Source organism: Hemiscyllium ocellatum, chromosome 24 (genome assembly GCF_020745735.1).
Source record: "Hemiscyllium ocellatum isolate sHemOce1 chromosome 24, sHemOce1.pat.X.cur, whole genome shotgun sequence".
NCBI classification, from domain to species: domain Eukaryota; kingdom Metazoa; phylum Chordata; class Chondrichthyes; order Orectolobiformes; family Hemiscylliidae; genus Hemiscyllium; species Hemiscyllium ocellatum.
Genome location: NC_083424.1, coordinates 439,568 through 458,314, shown reverse-complemented (window position 1 = coordinate 458,314; position 18,747 = coordinate 439,568). Strand labels below are relative to the sequence as shown.

General features: G+C 47.2%; 1 protein-coding gene across 8 annotated transcripts in view; it reads right to left on the bottom strand.

The window, feature by feature from the left end:
- The window catches only part of ncor2 (nuclear receptor corepressor 2), a 246,500-nt gene that overhangs the window by 94,158 nt on the left and 133,595 nt on the right, over positions 1-18,747 (bottom strand). For all 8 annotated transcript variants that reach the window (XM_060843298.1, XM_060843304.1, XM_060843302.1 and 5 more), the window contains 2 exons: positions 6,208-6,383; positions 2,853-2,915 (listed from right to left, as the gene is read on the bottom strand). In XM_060843298.1, coding sequence (XP_060699281.1) covers positions 2,853-2,915; positions 6,208-6,383 — 239 coding nt within the window. The remainder of the gene's footprint in view (positions 1-2,852; positions 2,916-6,207; positions 6,384-18,747) is intronic.

Genomic DNA, 18,747 nt, shown 5'->3' with positions numbered 1-18,747 from the left:
TGGAATGCCATGCCTCTTGGAATTCTCGTGCGTGTCTCTGTTTGGTTTGTCCTAGGATGAAAATGAAGTCACCATAGGAAATGGCATCACCAACCCTAGGAAACTCAAACATATAAATAGAAAGCGGCCTACATCACCAGTGCTTCATTCGGAGGCTCACTGAGGATGTTACTTAGTATGATGACGAAACGTCTGAAAGTGAACCTTCCAGCTCAACAAGCAAACCTACATCCAGAAAAAAGGAAACTATAGTCCAGTTAGACAAACATCTGCCGTTGGGAAAATGCCAGAATTCATTATTAATAGGAACATAGAACAGCAGTAGGCCATTCAGTCCCTCGAGCCTGTTCTACCATTTAATGAGTTCATGGCTGATCTGTGTCCTAATTTCATATATCTGTCCTTAAACTTTATCCCCCAACCATTCATACTTTTGCATAAGAAAATTTTAAATCTGAGATAGATAAATTTAACACCAATTCAGCATCCACTGCCCTTTGGGTGTAGAAGTGCTTCTGAACATCTCTCCTGAATGGTCTGGCCCTAACTCTCAGACCAAGTCCCCTCATTCTGGAAACCCCAACCAGTAGAAACAATTTATCTTTTTCTACCCTGTTTTTTCCTGTTAATATCTTGAAGACTTCAACCAAATCACTCCTTAACTTCCTAAATTTCAGAATTTGTTTAATCTCTCATAACCCAAGGTCTAGTAATCATTCTTGCTAACCTACGTTGTACTCCCTCCATGGGCTTAAAGGTGAAATAGCAGGATATTTACAAAAGCTAACATAATTAGAGCCAACACGTTTAGTGATTGTGTTATGCAGATACTTCCACTAATGGGAGTACCTTGGACAAGGGAACATTGTTACAGAATGAGGGAACTCTCATTTAAAACTGAGATGTGAAGGAATTTCTTCTGCCAAAAGGTATTGAATATCTGGAATTCCCTACACCAGAGAGTTGTGGAGGTGTGAACACTAGAGGTGGATGGAGTTTTGACACATTGTGGAGTTGATGGCTCTGACGAGATGGTACAAGAAAGGAGCGGAGGCCTGGGCCAATCGGCCATGATCCTGCTGAATGGCAAGGACCTAGAGAGTGTAAATCTCAGTGCTCAGTAGCAGCAGTATGTACTGCAGAAATTCACCAAAGATTCTTAGATGGCACCTTCCAAACCCTGTAACCTCTACCATCTAGGAGGACTAGGGTAGCAGATATGCAGGGACACCAACACTTTCAGGTTCCCCTCTAAGCCCCACACCATCCTGACTTGGAAACCTGGAGATTAGAAGCAGATGTAGGGTCTTCGAGCCAGGTCTGCCATTTAACATGATCATGGCTGACCTCCTCATTCAAGACAATATCCCTGCTTTCTCTCTAAACCCCTTGGTGCTTTTAAATCTAAAAAAAATCTCTTTCTGAATTTTATTCAATTCCTCAGCCTTTGATTGGATAGAATTCCACAGGTTGACCATCCTCCCAGAGAAGAAACAGTTCCTCATCTCTGTCCTAAATAGCCTATCCCATACCCCGAGTGTCAAAAAGAAAAGCACACCCGGTCAGGCAGCATCTGAGGAGCAGGAAAATCAATGTTTCGGGTAGAGGCGCTTCTTGAGGAATTCCTGATAAGGACTTATGCCGGAAACATTGACTCTCCTGTTTCTCAGATGCGGCCTGACCTGCTGTGCTTTTCAAGCACCACGTTTTTTGACTCTGATCTCCAGCATCTGCCATTCTCACTTTCTCTCATACCCTGAGTCTCTGACTCCTGCTATCACTGCTCCAAATCCAAATACCAATGGCACAAGGTGATCTCTCACATTTATTCACTGAGCATTTTAATAAACTCCAAGCTTAAATCAAATCCTGTACCTCTGACTGCCATGAAGAAAGACACTTTGTTTGTTCCAATAATTTTACAAAAGATTTCATGTAGCACAGAAGCAGCTGCAGGTATTAAAGAGTTAAAGATAGTGACCCATTGAAGGACAGGCAGAGGGTTGTAAACAAGCAATTCTGTTGCAATGACGGGTTGTATTTTGATTCAGTGCGTCATTGCACTCAGTCCCTGGCTTCCATGTCTGGCCATGTGAAACTCGAGTAGTTCAAGATAAACAGCTGACTGAAGCAATTGGTCATAACTCTGATAGGAACACTAAAGTTCATCTAAACACTGAAGGCATGCTTCAAAAATGGTGTTAATTCTGTTTTTTTTAATTCATTCATGAGATACGAGTGTTGCAGGCTGGATGAGCATTTATTGCTCATCCCTAATTACCCCTCAAGAGAGTGGGAGGTGAGCTGCCTTCTTGAACCACTGCCAGCCATACAATCACTACACAGATTAAGATAACAGTAGACATTTGTATAAGTCTTACAGCAACCAGTTTAGCCACGAATTTTTCCACCTGAATAACATGAAAATGTCAGTTTGAAATCATTTCTGAGGAAGTGTCATCAGGTCAGTCCTGATTAGGCAAAACTGCAGTTTTTGTGGCAACTTACTACATGTGAAAGTATCTCATATTGAAAAATATCACTCCCCTTTCAGAGTCTAACTATCTGATGAACAACAGGCTTCCTTTAGAAAAATTCACCCTTCCACTGTTCTTACGTAGAGGACATTTTAACACTTCAATTATCTTCCTTGAAAAACATCCACACATGTACACATGAAATCCAAACATAACAAATTAAATCATTATAACATTCAAACAGTTTTGTTCAAGTATTCAGAATGATTAAGTGAAACTTAAGTCTCTTTACAAACTACATTAATGTAGAAGCTGAATTGTAAATGAACCATTGTGAATCTGTGGGACAAGCAGCAGGAAAAACAAATCACAAACCTTTTTTAGCAACTTCCATTTCTTCCTCTGTCCAGCGAGAACTTTCAACTGGATCGGAAGACACTGCAAAGAAAGTTTCACAACTTTACTTCAGGAAGCCAGGAAGACAAGGCTTCAGTTTCACACTTGCATTAGCTTTAGGATATCTCTGCTCTTTGCTATTACTCAGGTATCTTTCAAAGCCACATACAATCCTGGCCTGCACTGCATCACCAGATCTCCCAGCCGTAATACTGGCTCTTGTAACAGTTCCAACAGTGACACCTGGCAGGTTTGCAGACCTTGAGCTATAGCTCAGACTCTCAACCCTCGGTGCTCTGTGTGAATTCAAACAGCATCTGCCTTTTAAACCTGTTGTTCCTGTCACTCTGTGGGGTTGAGTCTGGGATGATGAGTCCTCTTGGTATAATGGCACTATCTGGAATATCTTGAAACTGTAGTTAAGTTGATTCATTGAAACATTTCACAGATGGGATTGTTATTTAGCCAAACTGTCAGATTCTTCTTTATGTTATTTTTTTACAAAGTGTTTATTGATGATAAACCCTTATGTCAAACCTTAAATGTATTGTACACTCAGGCAGCATTTAGACAGCTACCCCAGGGATAACAAGATGGTCAGGATCCATCCAACCTGCTGCCAACTTTACTGGATCATTTAAATCATATTCATAACAACCTAATCACAATCTCCCCCTGTCCATTCCTGCCCTTGAATTAAATATTCAATATGCAGTGATAGAGAGTGAGTGCTGAGGGTTTGCTGCGGTCCCCTACTGGAGAAGCAGATACCTTCCACATTATCAGCTTTCCCTCTGACTCGCCTCTTCAGCAGCTGACGGCTTACAACTGTAACAGACTGTGTATCCTCTGTAGCTGTCCAAAACGCCCGGCAATGAGTTAGTGAGATCCCAGCGCTTTCCATTTGCTATCGTATCCCCTCTTCATTATCCCCTATTTCTCTGGCTCCCACTCAGCTCCGAAATCAGAGTTAAGGTGAGACAGAGTGTATAGGACATTCTCTACCTAAACCTCTCCTGCTGACATCCACTTTGAGTTGGTTTTGTTGGGTGAGACTCAAGCTCCTCATAAGCCCCCTTCCCTCAGCACTGTGAGCCCTTTTCAGATTGAGATGAAGCCATTGATTGCCCAGCTTCTCTGAAAGTAAGTAGTTAGGGAGTGAGCAGGTATCGGTGGCTGGTTTGGGAGTGAGCAGGTATCGGTGGCTGGTTTGGGAGTGAGCAGGTATCGGTGCTGGTTTGGGAGTGAGCAGGTCCCGGTGGATGGTTTGGGAGTGAGCAGGTCCCGGAGGCTGGTTTGGGAGTGAGCAGTTACCGGAGGCTGGTTTGGGAGTGAGCAGGTCCCGGTGGATGGTTTGGGAGTGAGCAGGTCCCGGAGGCTGGTTTGGGAGTGAGCAGGTATCGGTGGCTGGTTTGGGAGTGAGCAGGTGCCGGTGGCTGGTTTGGGAGTGAGCAGGTGCCGGAGGCTGGTTTGGGAGTGAGCAGTTACCGGAGGCTGGTTTGGGAGTGAGCAGGTGCCGGAGGCTGGTTTGGGAGTGAGCAGGTATCGGTGGCTGGTTTGGGAGTGAGCAGGGACCGGAGGCTGGTTTGGGAGTGAGCAGGTACCGGTGGCTGGTTTGGGAGTGAGCAGGTATCGGTGGCTGGTTTGGGAGTGAGCAGGTACCGGTGGCTGGTTTGGGAGTGAGCAGGTCCCGGTGGCTGGTTTGGGAGTGAGCAGGTACCAGAGGCTGGTTTGGGAGTGAGCAGGTATCGGTGGATGGTTTGGGAGTGAGAAGGTACCGGTGGCTGGTTTGGGAGTGAGCAGGTCCCGGTGGCTGGTTTGGGAGTGAGCAGGTACCAGAGGCTGGTTTGGGAGTGAGCAGGTCCCGGTGGCTGGTTTGGGAGTGAGCAGGTCCCGGAGGCTGGTTTGGGAGTGAGCAGGTCCCGGAGGCTGGTTTGGGAGTGAGCAGGTCCCGGTGGCTGGTTTGGGAGTGAGCAGGTGCCGGTGGCTGGTTTGGGAGTGAGCAGGTGCCGGAGGCTGGTTTGGGAGTGAGCAGGTATCAGTGGCTAGTTTGGGAGTGAGCAGGTGCCGGAGGCTGGTTTGGGAGTGAGCAGGTACCGGTGCTGGTTTGGGAGTGAGCAGGTATCAGTGGCTGGTTTGGGAGTGAGCAGGTACCGGTGGCTGGTTTGGGAGTGAGCAGGTACCGGTGGCTGGTTTGGGAGTGAGCAGGTCCCGGTGGATGGTTTGGGAGTGAGCAGGTATCAGTGGCTGGTTTGGGAGTGAGCAGGTCCCGGAGGCTGGTTTGGGAGTGAGCAGGTACCAGAGGCTGGTTTGGGAGTGAGCAGATACCGGAGGCTGCTTTGGGAGTGAGCAGGTCCCGGTGGCTGGTTTGGGAGTGAGCAGGTATCGGTGGATGGTTTGGGAGTGAGCAGATACCGGAGGCTGGTTTGGGAGTGAGCAGGTATCGGTGGATGGTTTGGGAGTGAGCAGGTCCCGGTGGCTGGTTTGGGAGTGAGCAGGTATCGGTGGATGGTTTGGGAGTGAGCAGGTACCGGAGGCTGGTTTGGGAGTGAGCAGATACCGGAGGCTGGTTTGGGAGTGAGCAGGTATCGGTGGATGGTTTGGGAGTGAGCAGGTCCCGGTGGCTGGTTTGGGAGTGAGCAGGTATCAGTGGCTGGTTTGGGAGTGAGCAGGTGCCGGAGGCTGGTTTGGGAGTGAGCAGGTATCAGTGGCTGGTTTGGGAGTGAGCAGGTCCCGGAGGCTGGTTTGGGAGTGAGCAGGTACCGGTGGCTGGTTTGGGAGTGAGCAGGTACCGGTGGCTGGTTTGGGAGTGAGCAGGTACCGGAGGCTGGTTTGGGAGTGAGCAGGTATCGGTGGATGGTTTGGGAGTGAGCTGGTCCCGGAGGCTGGTTTGGGAGTGAGCAGATACCGGAGGCTGGTTTGGGAGTGAGCAGGTCCCGGTGGCTGGTTTGGGAGTGAGCAGGTATCGGTGGATGGTTTGGGAGTGAGCAGATACCGGAGGCTGGTTTGGGAGTGAGCAGATACCGGAGGCTGGTTTGGGAGTGAGCAGGTATCGGTGGATGGTTTGGGAGTGAGCAGGTGCCGGTGGCTGGTTTGGGAGTGAGCAGGTCCCGGTGGCTGGTTTGGGAGTGAGCAGGTCCCGGAGGCTGGTTTGGGAGTGAGCAGGTACCGGTGGCTGGTTTGGGAGTGAGCAGGTGCCGGTGGCTGGTTTGGGAGTGAGCAGGTCTCGGTGGATGGTTTGGGAGTGAGCAGGTGCCGGTGGCTGGTTTGGGAGTGAGCAGGTCCCGGAGCCTCGTTTGGGTCAGGGTCTGTTATACGGACACCACTCACACACCTGATTCAGCTGGAAGGGCTGCAGCCTCATCAGGATCAGCCTCACTGGTCACGGAGTGGGTTATTCTCCCCTTGCGACGGCCTTGGCTATTGGCTGTCTGACGACCTCTGGATACGGAAACTTCCTTTTCTTCATTCTCCTCTGCTGAAGTGTCACTTTTATCCTTCTCCTTTTCACTGAGGGAAGCACAAAGAGGTAATTGTTTCATGTGTTTTCCTGCACCTGCTACAAGACTTGAGGTTATAATTGCTGACTGACTCTTTTCCCTCAGAACCATCTCACAACATTATCTGAGCTCAGGAAAGCAGCCCTCGCTCTGTTTAAATATCATGGAGTCTTCTGTTTAATGCTTTCCCCACTGGAGCCCAAGAATATTTTCAAATTCCACAGTGTGATGTGGGAGTGTAATTCATAAACATTTCATTTTAATATGGCCATTCCATTGAAAGTGATGGAGAAACTCAGCAAGTCTGTGGGAATAGAAACGGAGTGCATGGAAAAGGAGACAGGGTCACTCGAAACCCACCAGTGTACACAGGAGCAACAGCTTGCAGTTATAGTCATCGAGATGTACAGCACGGTAACAGACACTTGTCTGACTCTTCCATGCCGACCAGTATCCTAAATTAATCTGGTCCTATTTGCTAGCACTTGGCCCATATCCCCCTATTCATGTCCCCATCTGATGCCTTTTAAATAGTGTAATTGTACCTGCCTCCACCACTTCCTCTGGCAGCTCATTCCTAGTCTCTGTACTTTCACACCATCCTCTGCATGAAGAAGTTGACCCTTAGGTCTCTTATATCTTTCCCCTCTCACCCTAAACCTATATCCTCTAGTTCTGGACTCCCCGACCCCAAGGAAAAGACTTTGTCTACTTACCCTATTCATATTCCTCATGATTTTATAAACCTCTATCAGGTCACCCCTCAGCCTCTGACGCTCCAGGGAAAACAGCCCCTGTTCAGCCTCTCCCTGTAGCTTAAATCCTCCAACCCTGGCAACATCCTTGTAAATCTTTTCTGAACCCTTTCAAGTTTCACAACATCCTTGCGATAGGAAGGATACCAGAATTGCAATAGTGGTCAAACAAATGTCCTGTACATACACAACATGACCTCCTAACTCCTGCACTCAATAGTTTGACCAAAAAAAGAAAGTATACCAAATGTCTTCTTTGCTATCCTATCTGCCTGTGATTTCACTTTCAAGGAACTATGAACCTACACTCCAAGACCTCTTTGCTCAGCAATACTTCCAGACCTTACCATTAACATATATAAATCCTGCCCTGATTTGCTTTTCCAAAATACAGCACCTAATATTTATCCAAATTAAACTCCATCTGCCACTCCTTGGACCATTGGCCTGTCTGATCAAGGTCCCATTGTACTTTGAGGTAACCTTCTTCGCTGTCTACTACATCTCCAATTTTGGTCTCATCTGCAAACTTACTAACTGCACCTCCTATATTCACATCCAAATCATTTACATAAATGATGAAAAGCAGCACTGATCCTTGTGGCACATCACTGGTCAAGGCCTCCAGTCTGAAAAGCAATCCTCCACCAGCACCCTCTGTCTTCTACCTTCAAGCCAGTCCTGTACTCAAATGGCCAGTTCTCCATGTATTCCATGTGATCTAACCTGCTTCTCAGATGCTGCCTGACCTGTTGGGCTTTTCCAGCACCACACTCTCGAACCTTGCTAACCAGTCTCCCATGGGGAACCTTGTCGAACACCTTACTGAAGTCCATATAGATCACATTTACTGCTCTGCCCTCATCAATCCTCTTTGTTACTTTTTCAAAAAACTCAGTCAAGTTTGTGAGACATGATTTCCCGTGCACAAAGCCATGTTGACTATCCCTAATCAGTCCTTGACTTTCCAAATACATGTAAATTCTGTCCCTCAGGATTCCCTCCAACAACTTGCCCACCACCGAGGTCAGGCTCACCCGTCTATAGTTCCCTGACTTGTCTTTACTGCCCTTCTTAAACAGTGGCACCATGTTTGCCAACCTCCAGTCTTCAGGCATCTCACCTGTAACTATTGATGACACAAATATCTCAGCAAGAGGCCCAGCAATCACTTCTCTAGCTTCCCATAGAGTTCTCAGGTACACCTGATCAGGTCCTGGGGATTTATCCACCTTTATGCATTTCAAGACATCCAGCACTTCCTCCTGTGTAATATGGACATTTTTTAGTGTGTCACCATCTATTTCCCTACAGTCTATATCTTCCATGTCCTTCTCAACAGTAAAAACTGATACAAAACACTCGTTTAGTATAATCTCCCCTATCTCCTGCAGTTCCACACATTGGCTGCCTTGCTGATCTTAAAGGGACCCTATTCTCTCCCTGGTTACCCTTTTGTCCCTAATCTATTTATAAAATCCCCTTGGATTCTCCTTAGCCTTATTTGCCAAAGCTATAACATGTCCCCTTTTTGCCCTCCTGATTTTCCTCTTAAGCATACTCCTACTACCTTTATACTCTCAGGATTCCCTCGATCGATCCTGTCTGTACCTGACATATGCTTCCTTCTTTTCCTTGACCAAAACTTCAATTTCTTGCCTTTCACCCCAACAGGAACATAGTATTCTCTGGATTCTTGCTATCTCATTTTTTCAAGGCATCCCATTTTCCAGGAATCCCTTTATCTGTAAACATACGCCCCCAGTCAGCTTTTGAAAGTTCTTGCCTAATAGCAGCAAAATTGGCCTTCCTCCTATTTAGAACTTTACCTGTTAGATCCAGTCTATCCTTTCCCATCACTACTTTAAAACGAATAGAATTATGGTTGCTGGTCCCAAAGTGCTCCCCCACTGACACCTCAGTCACCTGCCCTGCCTTATTTCCCAAGAGTAGGTCAGGTTTTGCACCTTCTCTAGTAGGTACATCCACATAGTGAACGAAAAAATGTTCTTGTACACAATTCACAAATTCCTCTCCATTTAAACCCTTAACACTATGGCAATCCCAGTCTATGTTTGGAAAGTTAAAATCCCCTACATTACTATCCTATTATTGTTACAGATAACTGAAATGTTCTTACGAATTTGTTTCTCAATTTCCTGCTGACTATTGGGGGTGAGGGGGTGCTATAGTACAATCCCAATAAGGTGACATTCCTTTCTTATTTCAGTTCCACTTAGAACATAGAACATAGAAAGATACAGCGCAGTACAGGCCCTTCGGCCCTCGATGTTGCGCCGACCGAATCCTACCTAACCTACACTAGCCCAATAACTTCCAAATGCCTATCCAATGCCTGCTTAAATGACCATAAAGAAGGAGAGTTCACCACTGCTACTGGCAGGGCATTCCATGAACTCACAACCCGCTGTGTAAAGAATCTACCCCTAACATCTGTCCTATACCTACCACCCCTTAATTTAAAGCTGTGTCCCCTAGTAACACCTGACACCATTAGCGGTAAAAGGTTCTCAGTGTCGACCCTATCTAAACCCCTAATCATCTTATACACCTCTATCAAATCTCCCCTAAACCTTCTCTTCTCCAATGAGAACAGCCCCAAGTGCCTCAGCCTTTCCTCATAAGATTTTCCTACCATTCCAGGCAACATCCTGGTAAACCTCCTCTGCACTCGTTCCAATGCCTCCACATCCTTCCTATAGTATGGCGACCAAAACTGCACACAATACTCCAGATGAGGCCGCACCAGAGTCTTATACAGTTGCAACATGACCTCAGGACTCCGGAACTCAATTCCTCTACCAATAAAGCCCAGTACACCATATGCCTTCCTCTCAGCACTATTTACCTGGGTGGCAACTTTCAGAGATCTGTGTACATGGACACCAAGATCCCTCTGCTCATCCACACTACCAAGTAGCCTACCATTAGCCCAGTAATCCATCTTCTTGTTACTCCTACCAAAGTGAATGACTTCACACTTAGCTACATTGAATTCCATTTGCCACATTTCTGCCCAGCTCTGCAACTTATCTATATCCCGCTGTAACCTACCACTTCCTTCCTCACTATCCACAACTCCACCGACTTTTGTGTCATCCGCAAACTTGCTTACCCAGCTTTCAAGCCCTTCCTCTAGATCATTTATAAAGATAACAAAAAGCAATGGTCCCAAAACAGATCCTTGTGGTAAACCGCTAGTAACTGCACTCCAAGATGAACATAGTCCATCAACTACTACCCTCTGTCTCCTTCCAGCCAGCCAATTCCTAATCCAAACCTCTAATGTATCCTCAATGCCATACCTCCGTAGTTTTAGCATTAGCCTACCATGGGGAACCTTATCGAACGCCTTACTAAAATCCATATACACAACATCTACTGCTTTACCCTCGTCCACTTCCTTAGTCACCTTCTCAAAGAACTCAATAAGGTTTGTGAGGCACGACCTGCCCTTCACAAAACCATGCTGGCTATCCTTGATCACGTTATTCCTATCCAGATGTTCATAAATCTTATCCCTTACCATTCTCTCTAAGATTTTGCCCACCACTGAAGTCAGACTCACTGGCCTATAGTTACTAGGGCTATCCCTACTCCCTTTCTTGAACAAGGGGACCACATTCGCTATCCTCCAGTCCTCTGGTACTATTCCCGTTGACAATGACGACATAAAAATCCAGGCCAATGGCTCTGCTATCTCCTCCCTAGCTTCCCATAGGATCCTAGGGTAAATGCCATCAGGCCCAGGAGACTTATCTATTTTCATCCTCTCCAATATTCCCAGAACCTCTTCCCTGCATATTTCCAGGCCATCCATTCTAATCATTTATGACTCCATATTCACATCAGCAACAGTGTCCTGTTCCTGAGTGAATACTGATGAAAAGTATTGATTTAGTGTCTCTCCAATCTCCTCCGCCTCCACACACAATTTCCCACTACTATCCTTGACTGGACCGATACCTACCCTAGTCATCCTTTTATTCCTGACATACCTATAGAAAGCCTTTGGGTTTTCCCTAATCCTACCAGCTAAAGACTTTTCATGTCCCCTTCTCGCTTCTCTTAGCTCTCTCTTTAGATTCTTCCTGGCTACCTTATAACTCTCTATCGCCCCAACTGAACCTTCACGCCTCATCTTTACATATGCCGCCTTCTTCCTTTTCACAAGGGATTCCAATTCCTTACTAAACCACGGCTGCCTCACAAGGCCCTTTACACCATGCCTGACTGGTACATACTTATCGAGGACACGCAGTAGCTGCTCCTTGAACAATCCCCACATCTCATTAGTGTTCTTCTCTTGAAGCCTGTTTTTCCAATCCACACATCCTAAGTCATGCCTCACTGCATCATAATTTCCCTGCCCCCAGCTATAGCTCTTGCCCTGCGGCGCACACTTATCCCTCTCCATCACTAAAGTAAAAGTCACCGAGTTGTGGTCACTGTCCCCGAAGTGCTCACCTACCTCCAAGTCTAACACCTGGCACTTAAACCTCCCTGGACATTTTCACAGGAATATCCTCCCTAAATACAGCTGTAATACTATTCCTTATCAAAAATGCAACTCCCCCTCCTCTCTTGCCCCCTTTCTGTCCTTCCTGTAGCATTTGCATCCTGGAACATTAAGCTGCCATCCCTGAACCACATCTCTGCAATTGCTATGATATCCCAGTCCCAGACCTGAGTTCACCTGCCTTCCCTGTTAGGCCTCTTGCACTGAAATAAATGCAATTTAATTTCTGAGTCCTACCTTGTTCTCTTTTTTGCTATCGGCTTAAAGTCAAGAACATGATGAACACAAGAGGCCACAACTGAAGAAAAGGATTGGTCAGATTAACAGACTGGGGAGTGCGGAGAGTCTGCAAGTCAGACCCAGCATCAGCAGCTGAAGAGATTCTGCTCCTCAATTAGAATGTGTTTCTGTCACTGATTCATATCAGGCATTCAGACTCTGGGAGTGAAGGCTGCAGTGAACCCAAAGCCAGGATGGTGTGGTTTCCACAGATCTGAGAGAATCTTTCGACAGTCAGACAAGTCTCAGATTGTGATCTGATCTCATATTCTGCCCTACCACAGGGTTATGGCAGAACTGACAGCATGTTGCTGGAAAAGCCCAGCAGGTCAGGCAGCATCAGAAGAGCAGGAGAGTCGATGTTTCAGGCGTAAACCCTTCATTAGCCCCTCATCATTCAGGCTTGTCCAAAACATTGATTCTCCTGTTCCTCGGATGCTGCCTGACCTGCTGTGCTTTCCCAGCATCTGCAGTCCTCACTTTCTCATACGGCAGAACTGGACAGATAATAAAGCGAATGGAATGTTGGTTTTTATAGCTAAAGGAAGGAATATAAAAGGTAAGGAACTATACATGGCATTGGTGAGGCTGTACCTGGATTATTGAGCATAGTTTTGGTCCCCTTTTTTGAGAAAAGATGTAGTGGCATTGGAGGCAATTCAGAGGAGATTCACGAGATTGATCCCAGAGATGAGGGGGTTGTCATATGAAGAGGGATTGAATAGTTCAGGCCTATACTGTGTGGCATTTAGAAAAATGAGGGGAGATCAAATTGAGGTTTTCAAGATGATAAAAGGTGCTGGTGAAATAGACCTGGAATGGATGCTTCCTCTTGTAGGGCGTTCTGGGACGAGAGGTCATAGTCTTAGGATAAGGGGGAGCAAATTTAAAACAGAGTTAAGGAGAAACTACTCTTCCCAAAGGGCTGTGGAATTTCCTACTCCAAAGTGCCGTGGATACTGGGACAGTGAGTAAATTTAAGGAGAAGCTAGACAGGTTTGTAATTGGTGATGGGTTGAAGAGATATGGGGAGAAGGCAGGAAAATAGGGTGAGGAGCATATCAGTCATGATCAAATGGTGGAGCAGGCTTGATGGGCCGAACGGCCTCATTCTGCTCCTTTGTCTTATGAACAAATGGACAAATATCCAGAGGGCAATTAGCTTTGGGCAAACAGCAGATTTAGAAATGGCTGACTTAATGTCTGTGAGAGACAAAACTGTGAGGTATCATAGCAGCAAATACTCAGGAAACTAGAATCCCCCAGATAGGGAGAAACAGGAGAGTACAGAATGCCAGGAATCCCTGAAGGAAGGGGCAGGAATCAAGGTTACATGGCACAGCTTTGACCATCAAGATAGAGCCATGGCAGGAGGAGTGTGGGAACCAGGAGTAGGGAGAGGAAGGGGGATGGGGGAGGAGGAAGGGAGAGGTGGCACATATGCTTTGGGGAACAGCAATGATGTGTTATATTTGGATGGTGGTCCCTTTAAGAACTCAGTTTCTCTGGGAGTTGATTTCTGGTAAAAAGAAAATTGTTTCCAGAAATGGATCATGTGACCAAACTGCCTGGAAAAAAAATAGTTTACAAAGAAGTTAAACAAGAAATTAATTACAGGAGGGATATATTTCCTGTTTGTGGTTCTGTTTTAAAAGCTGTGTAGTTTAGACTAAGCAAGTGAACAGCCCCATTGAACAGAATCCAGGTAATATCCTGAGTGCTGACTCAGGAATTAAACCCTTTTATAACAACCAGCTGATCACCTGTGACAATCAAACTAAGAAATGAGAGACGGAGCAATAGATGTCTAGATACAACATTTCAGAGTTAAAGAATACGAGACAAGGGAGATTCTGACCTGAGGTGACTGAACACTGGCGATGCCAGTGTTGAGTGGGGAGTGTGTGGGCTGAGGATGGCCACGGGAGTGTACACTGTCCAATGGTGCTGAGGTTCAAAGGGAAAGCAGCAGAATTGGTCAGTCTGAAATATCCCTACAATGTGGAAACAGGCCCTTTGGCCCAACAAGACCACACTGACCCTCTGAAAAGTAACCAATACATACCCATTTCCCTTCCATATATTTATCCCTGACCAATGCACCTAACCTACACATCCTGAACACTATAAGCAATTTAGCCTTGCCAATTCACCTATCCTGCACATCTTTGGACTATGGGAGGAAACTGGAGCACCTGGAGGAAACTCCACAGACATGGGGAAATGTGCAAACTCCACACAGACAGTTGTGTGAGGCTGGAGTTGGACGCAGGTTCCTGATGCTGTGAGGCAGCAGTGCTAACCATTGAGTCACCATGTCAAAATTAACTCTTCCAGTGGCTGCACCATCGATGGTGTATCAAGGCATCCACATTTGTGACTTGGCCTTCCTGATGGTGTTCCAACTTGTAATTGGATGCATTCAGAACGTCACTGAATTCAACCGGAAGCTATGGGCAGCATGGCTTTGACCTCTGGGTTGCCCGAGCAAGGTTCTGTGGTCTATTATTATTACAAATTTACATCAGTGAAGGTACTGGTGGATCTTTCTCACACCCAAAGATGACCGCCAAACCTTCCTTCTCTATCTGGGTGCATCTGCGCTCTGTATCAGCCAAAGTCCAGGAAACAAATGCTCCTGGGCGTATCTCTCCATTGGGCCATCTGTCAGCCAACACTACCCCGATACCCTATGGGGAGGCATCGCATGTCAATACCAGATCGCACTTGGGATACCTTAGATGCTGATAGCTGCATCTTCACTTCCCTAAAGGCTAAGTCTTGGCTAGGAGACCATTTCTAAGGTTGCTCCATTTTTAATAGCAGATCTAAGGGTGCCAGGATGGAGGCCAGGTTACGTTTGAACTGTCTGTAATAATTCACCAAGGAACTTCCAAGGAAAGTTATCAGCTCTGAGATAGACCAGAGAACTTTTGATCACCCTCACTTTATCTCCCAATGGGTGTTTTTCCTTCTAAGGAATACATCTGCCTGGGAGGAACATCTAAGGACTAAGTTCTCTAAATTCTCTTCAGAGAACCTAGTGGGTGGCATGGTGGCACAGTGGTTAGCACTGCTGCCTCACAGCGCCTGAGACCTGGGTTCAATTCCCGACTCAGGCGACTGACTGTGTGGAGTTTGCACGTTCTCCCCGTGTCTGCGTGGGTTTCCTCTGGGTGCTCCGGTTTCCTCCCATAGTCCAAAGATGTGCGGGTCAGGTGAATTGGCCATGCTAAATTGCCCATAGTGTTAGGTAAGGGGTAAATGTATGGGTGGGTTGCGCTTTGGCGGGTCGGTGTGGACTTGTTGAGCCGAAGGGCCTGTTTCCACACTGTAAGTAATCTAATCTAATCTTCATTGGTCTTCCCCGTCATTAGCACGTCATCCAGATAAATGGCGACCTTGTAAAATGATCTCCATCATTCGCTGAAAAATAGCACAGACTGATTATACCCCAAATGACAGTGTTGTATATTGGTACAAATCCTTATGGGTATTAATTGTAGCATACATCTGGGAATCCTCATCTAACCACAATTGCAAGTACACATGGCTCATGTCCAACTTCATGAAGGACTGCCCCACCTGCCAGTTTTGTGTATAAATCCTCTGTGAGAGATTTTATCTAGCTGCAGGAAGCAGTTTACCATTTGTTTAGAATCCCGACAAAGGGCTTCACAATCAGTGTCTGGTGCTGCTCAATGCACAAACTGCACTAGTTTGATGTTGCCTTTGCTTTTGCATTCAGCAGGCCTTGTAAAATCACAGAATTGTTTCCTGGTCAACCTGCAAGGTGGTCTTGGCTCGTTTGATAGTTCCTAGACCTTCCTGAAAAACCTTTGGGTATTTAATTTGGATTCCATCAAGGATGGCCCAACTGTAGTTGACAGGGTCCACAGTTAGATTCAACCTTGCCTACACTTCACCCTCACCCCCTCTCTTCCCTCCCACAATAGTGAGAGGGTCCCCCTTGTCCTCAACTCCCATCCCACCCACATCCACATCCACATCCAGACGATATTTACCCGCCATTGCTGCCACCTCCAGTGGGATGCCACCACCAGACATATTCCCCTCCCCTCCCTTGTCAGTCTTCCACATACTACTCCCCCTGGACACCCTGATCTATTCCTCCATCACTCCCAACAGCCCCCCACAGCCCACCTTCACCTGCATATGCAGAAGGTGTAATACCTGTCTGTTCACTTCCACTCTCATCAATATCCAAAGCTCCAGAAATACTGTAGACACTGGAGGAGTTCCAATGGACTGGAGAGTAGCTAATGTAACCCCACTCTTTAAAAAAGAAGGGAGAGAGAAAATGGAGAAATGTAGGCTGTTTAGCCTGACATCAGGTGTTAGGGAGAATGCTGGAGTCAGTTATTAAGGATGTACCAATTGAACATTTGGAAAGCTGAGACAGAGTCGGTCCAAGTCAGCATGGATTCACTAAAGGGAAATCATATTTGACAAATCTTCTGGAAGTTTTTGAGGATATGACCCAAACAGTGGACAAGGGTGTATCAGTAGATGTTGTGTTTCTGGATTTCAAAACGCTTTTGACAAGGTTCCACACAAGAGATTAATTGGGAAAACTGAAGATCAAGGTATTGGAGGGAAGGTATTGACATGGATAGAGAACTGGTTGGCAGACAGGAAGCCGAGAGCTGGAATAAATGGCTCCTTTTCAGAATGGCAGATAGTGAGGAGTGGGCTGCTGCAGGGTTCAGTGCTGGGGCCTCAGCTGTTCACAATATACATCAACGATTTGAACGAAGGAATTGAATGCCATATCTCCAAATTTACAGATGGCAAGGAGCTGGATGGCAGTGTGTGCTGTGAGGTGGATGCTAAGAGGCTGCAGGGTGACTTGGACAGGCTGGCTGAGTGGGCAAATACTTATCAATAAAATATAATGCGGATAAATGTGTGGTTATCCACTTTGTTGCAAAACCAGGAAGGCAGATTCCTATCTGAACGGTGGCAGTTTAGGACAAGGTGAGATAAAACGAGCTTCAGTCGCTGAAGGTTGGCATGTAGGTGCAGCAAGCAGTGGGGAAAGCTAATGGCATGCTGGCCTTCATAGTGAGAGGGTTTGAATATAGGGATAGGGATGTCTTGCTGCAGTTATACAGGGCCTTGGTGAGACCACAGCTTGAGTCTTGTGTGCAGTGTTGGCCTCCTCGTCTGCAGAACATTGCTGCTATTGAGTGAGTCCAGTGAAGGTTCCCCAGACTGATTCCCGGGATGGCAGGACTGACATGAGGAAAGACTGGATTGACTGAACTTGTACTCATGGGAATTTAGAAGAATGAGGGGGGGTGGGGGGGTTCTCATAGAAATATATAAAATCCTGATGGGACTGGACAGACTAGATGTGGGAAGAATGTTCCTGATGTTGGGGAAGTCCAGAACAAGGAATCACAGTCTAAGAATAAGGGGTAGACCATTCAGGAGTCATAGAGGTGTACAGCAGAAAACAGACCTTTCGGTCCAACTCGTCCATGCTGACCAGATATCCTAATCTAGTCTAGTCCCATTTGCCAATACTTCGCTCTTTCCCTCCAAACTCTTTCTATTCATATACCCATCCAAATGCCTCTTAAATGTTGCAATTGTCACCACGTCTAACTCCGCCCCTACTTCGATCTCTGTCCCCGCCCCTAACCCCGCCCCCAGCTCCAGCTCCAGCTCCAGTCCCACACCAGGTCCTAGCTCCCAGCCTTGCCGGATTTTCACCATCCCTCCAGATCTCCCCCTCTCTGAGGATGAAAGATCAGTCCTCAGCAGGGGCCTCACCTTCGTTCCCCTACGCCCTCGGATTAATGAGTTCAACACGCGGCGAGATATTGAACAATTCTTCCGCCGCCTTCGCCTCCGTGCCTACTTTCACAACCAAGACTCCCGCCCACCCTCTGACGACCCCTTCTCCCGCCTCCAACACACCCCATCCACCTGGACACCCCGTGCTGGCCTCCTACCCGCCCTCGACCTCTTTATAGCCAACTGCTGCCGTGACATCAACCGACTCAACCTGTCCACCCCTCTCACCCACTCCAACCTCTCACCCTCAGAACGTGCAGCCCTCCACTCCCTCCGCTCCAATCCCAACCTCACCATCAAACCCGCAGACAAGGGAGGCGCGGTGGTAGTTTGGCGCACTGACCTGTACACCGCTGAAGCCAAACGCCAGCTCGCGGACGCCTCCTCTTATCGCCCCCTTGACCACGACCCCACCTCCCACCACCAAACCATCATCTCCCAGACCATCCAGGACCTCATCACCTCAGGGGATCTCCCATCCACCGCCTCCAACCTCATAGTCCCACAACCCCGCACCGCCCGTTTCTACCTCCTGCCCAAAATCCACAAACCTGACTGCCCCGGCCGACCCATTGTCTCAGCCTGCTTCTGCCCCACCGAACTCATCTCCCAATACCTCGACACGGTCCTGTCCCCTTTAGTCCAAGAACTCCCCACCTACGTTCGGGACACCACCCACGCCCTCCACCTCCTCCAGGATTTTCGCTTCCCCGGTCCCCAACGCCTTATTTTCACTATGGACATCCAGTCCCTGTACACCTCCATCCCCCATCACGAAGGACTCAAAGCCCTCCGCTTCTTCCTTTCCCGCCGCACCAACCAGTACCCTTCCACTGACACCCTCCTTCGACTGACTGAACTGGTCCGCACCCTGAATAACTTCTCTTTTCAATCCTCCCACTTCCTCCAAACTAAAGGAGTTGCCATGGGCACCCGCATGGGCCCCAGCTATGCCTGCCTCTTCGTAGGATATGTGG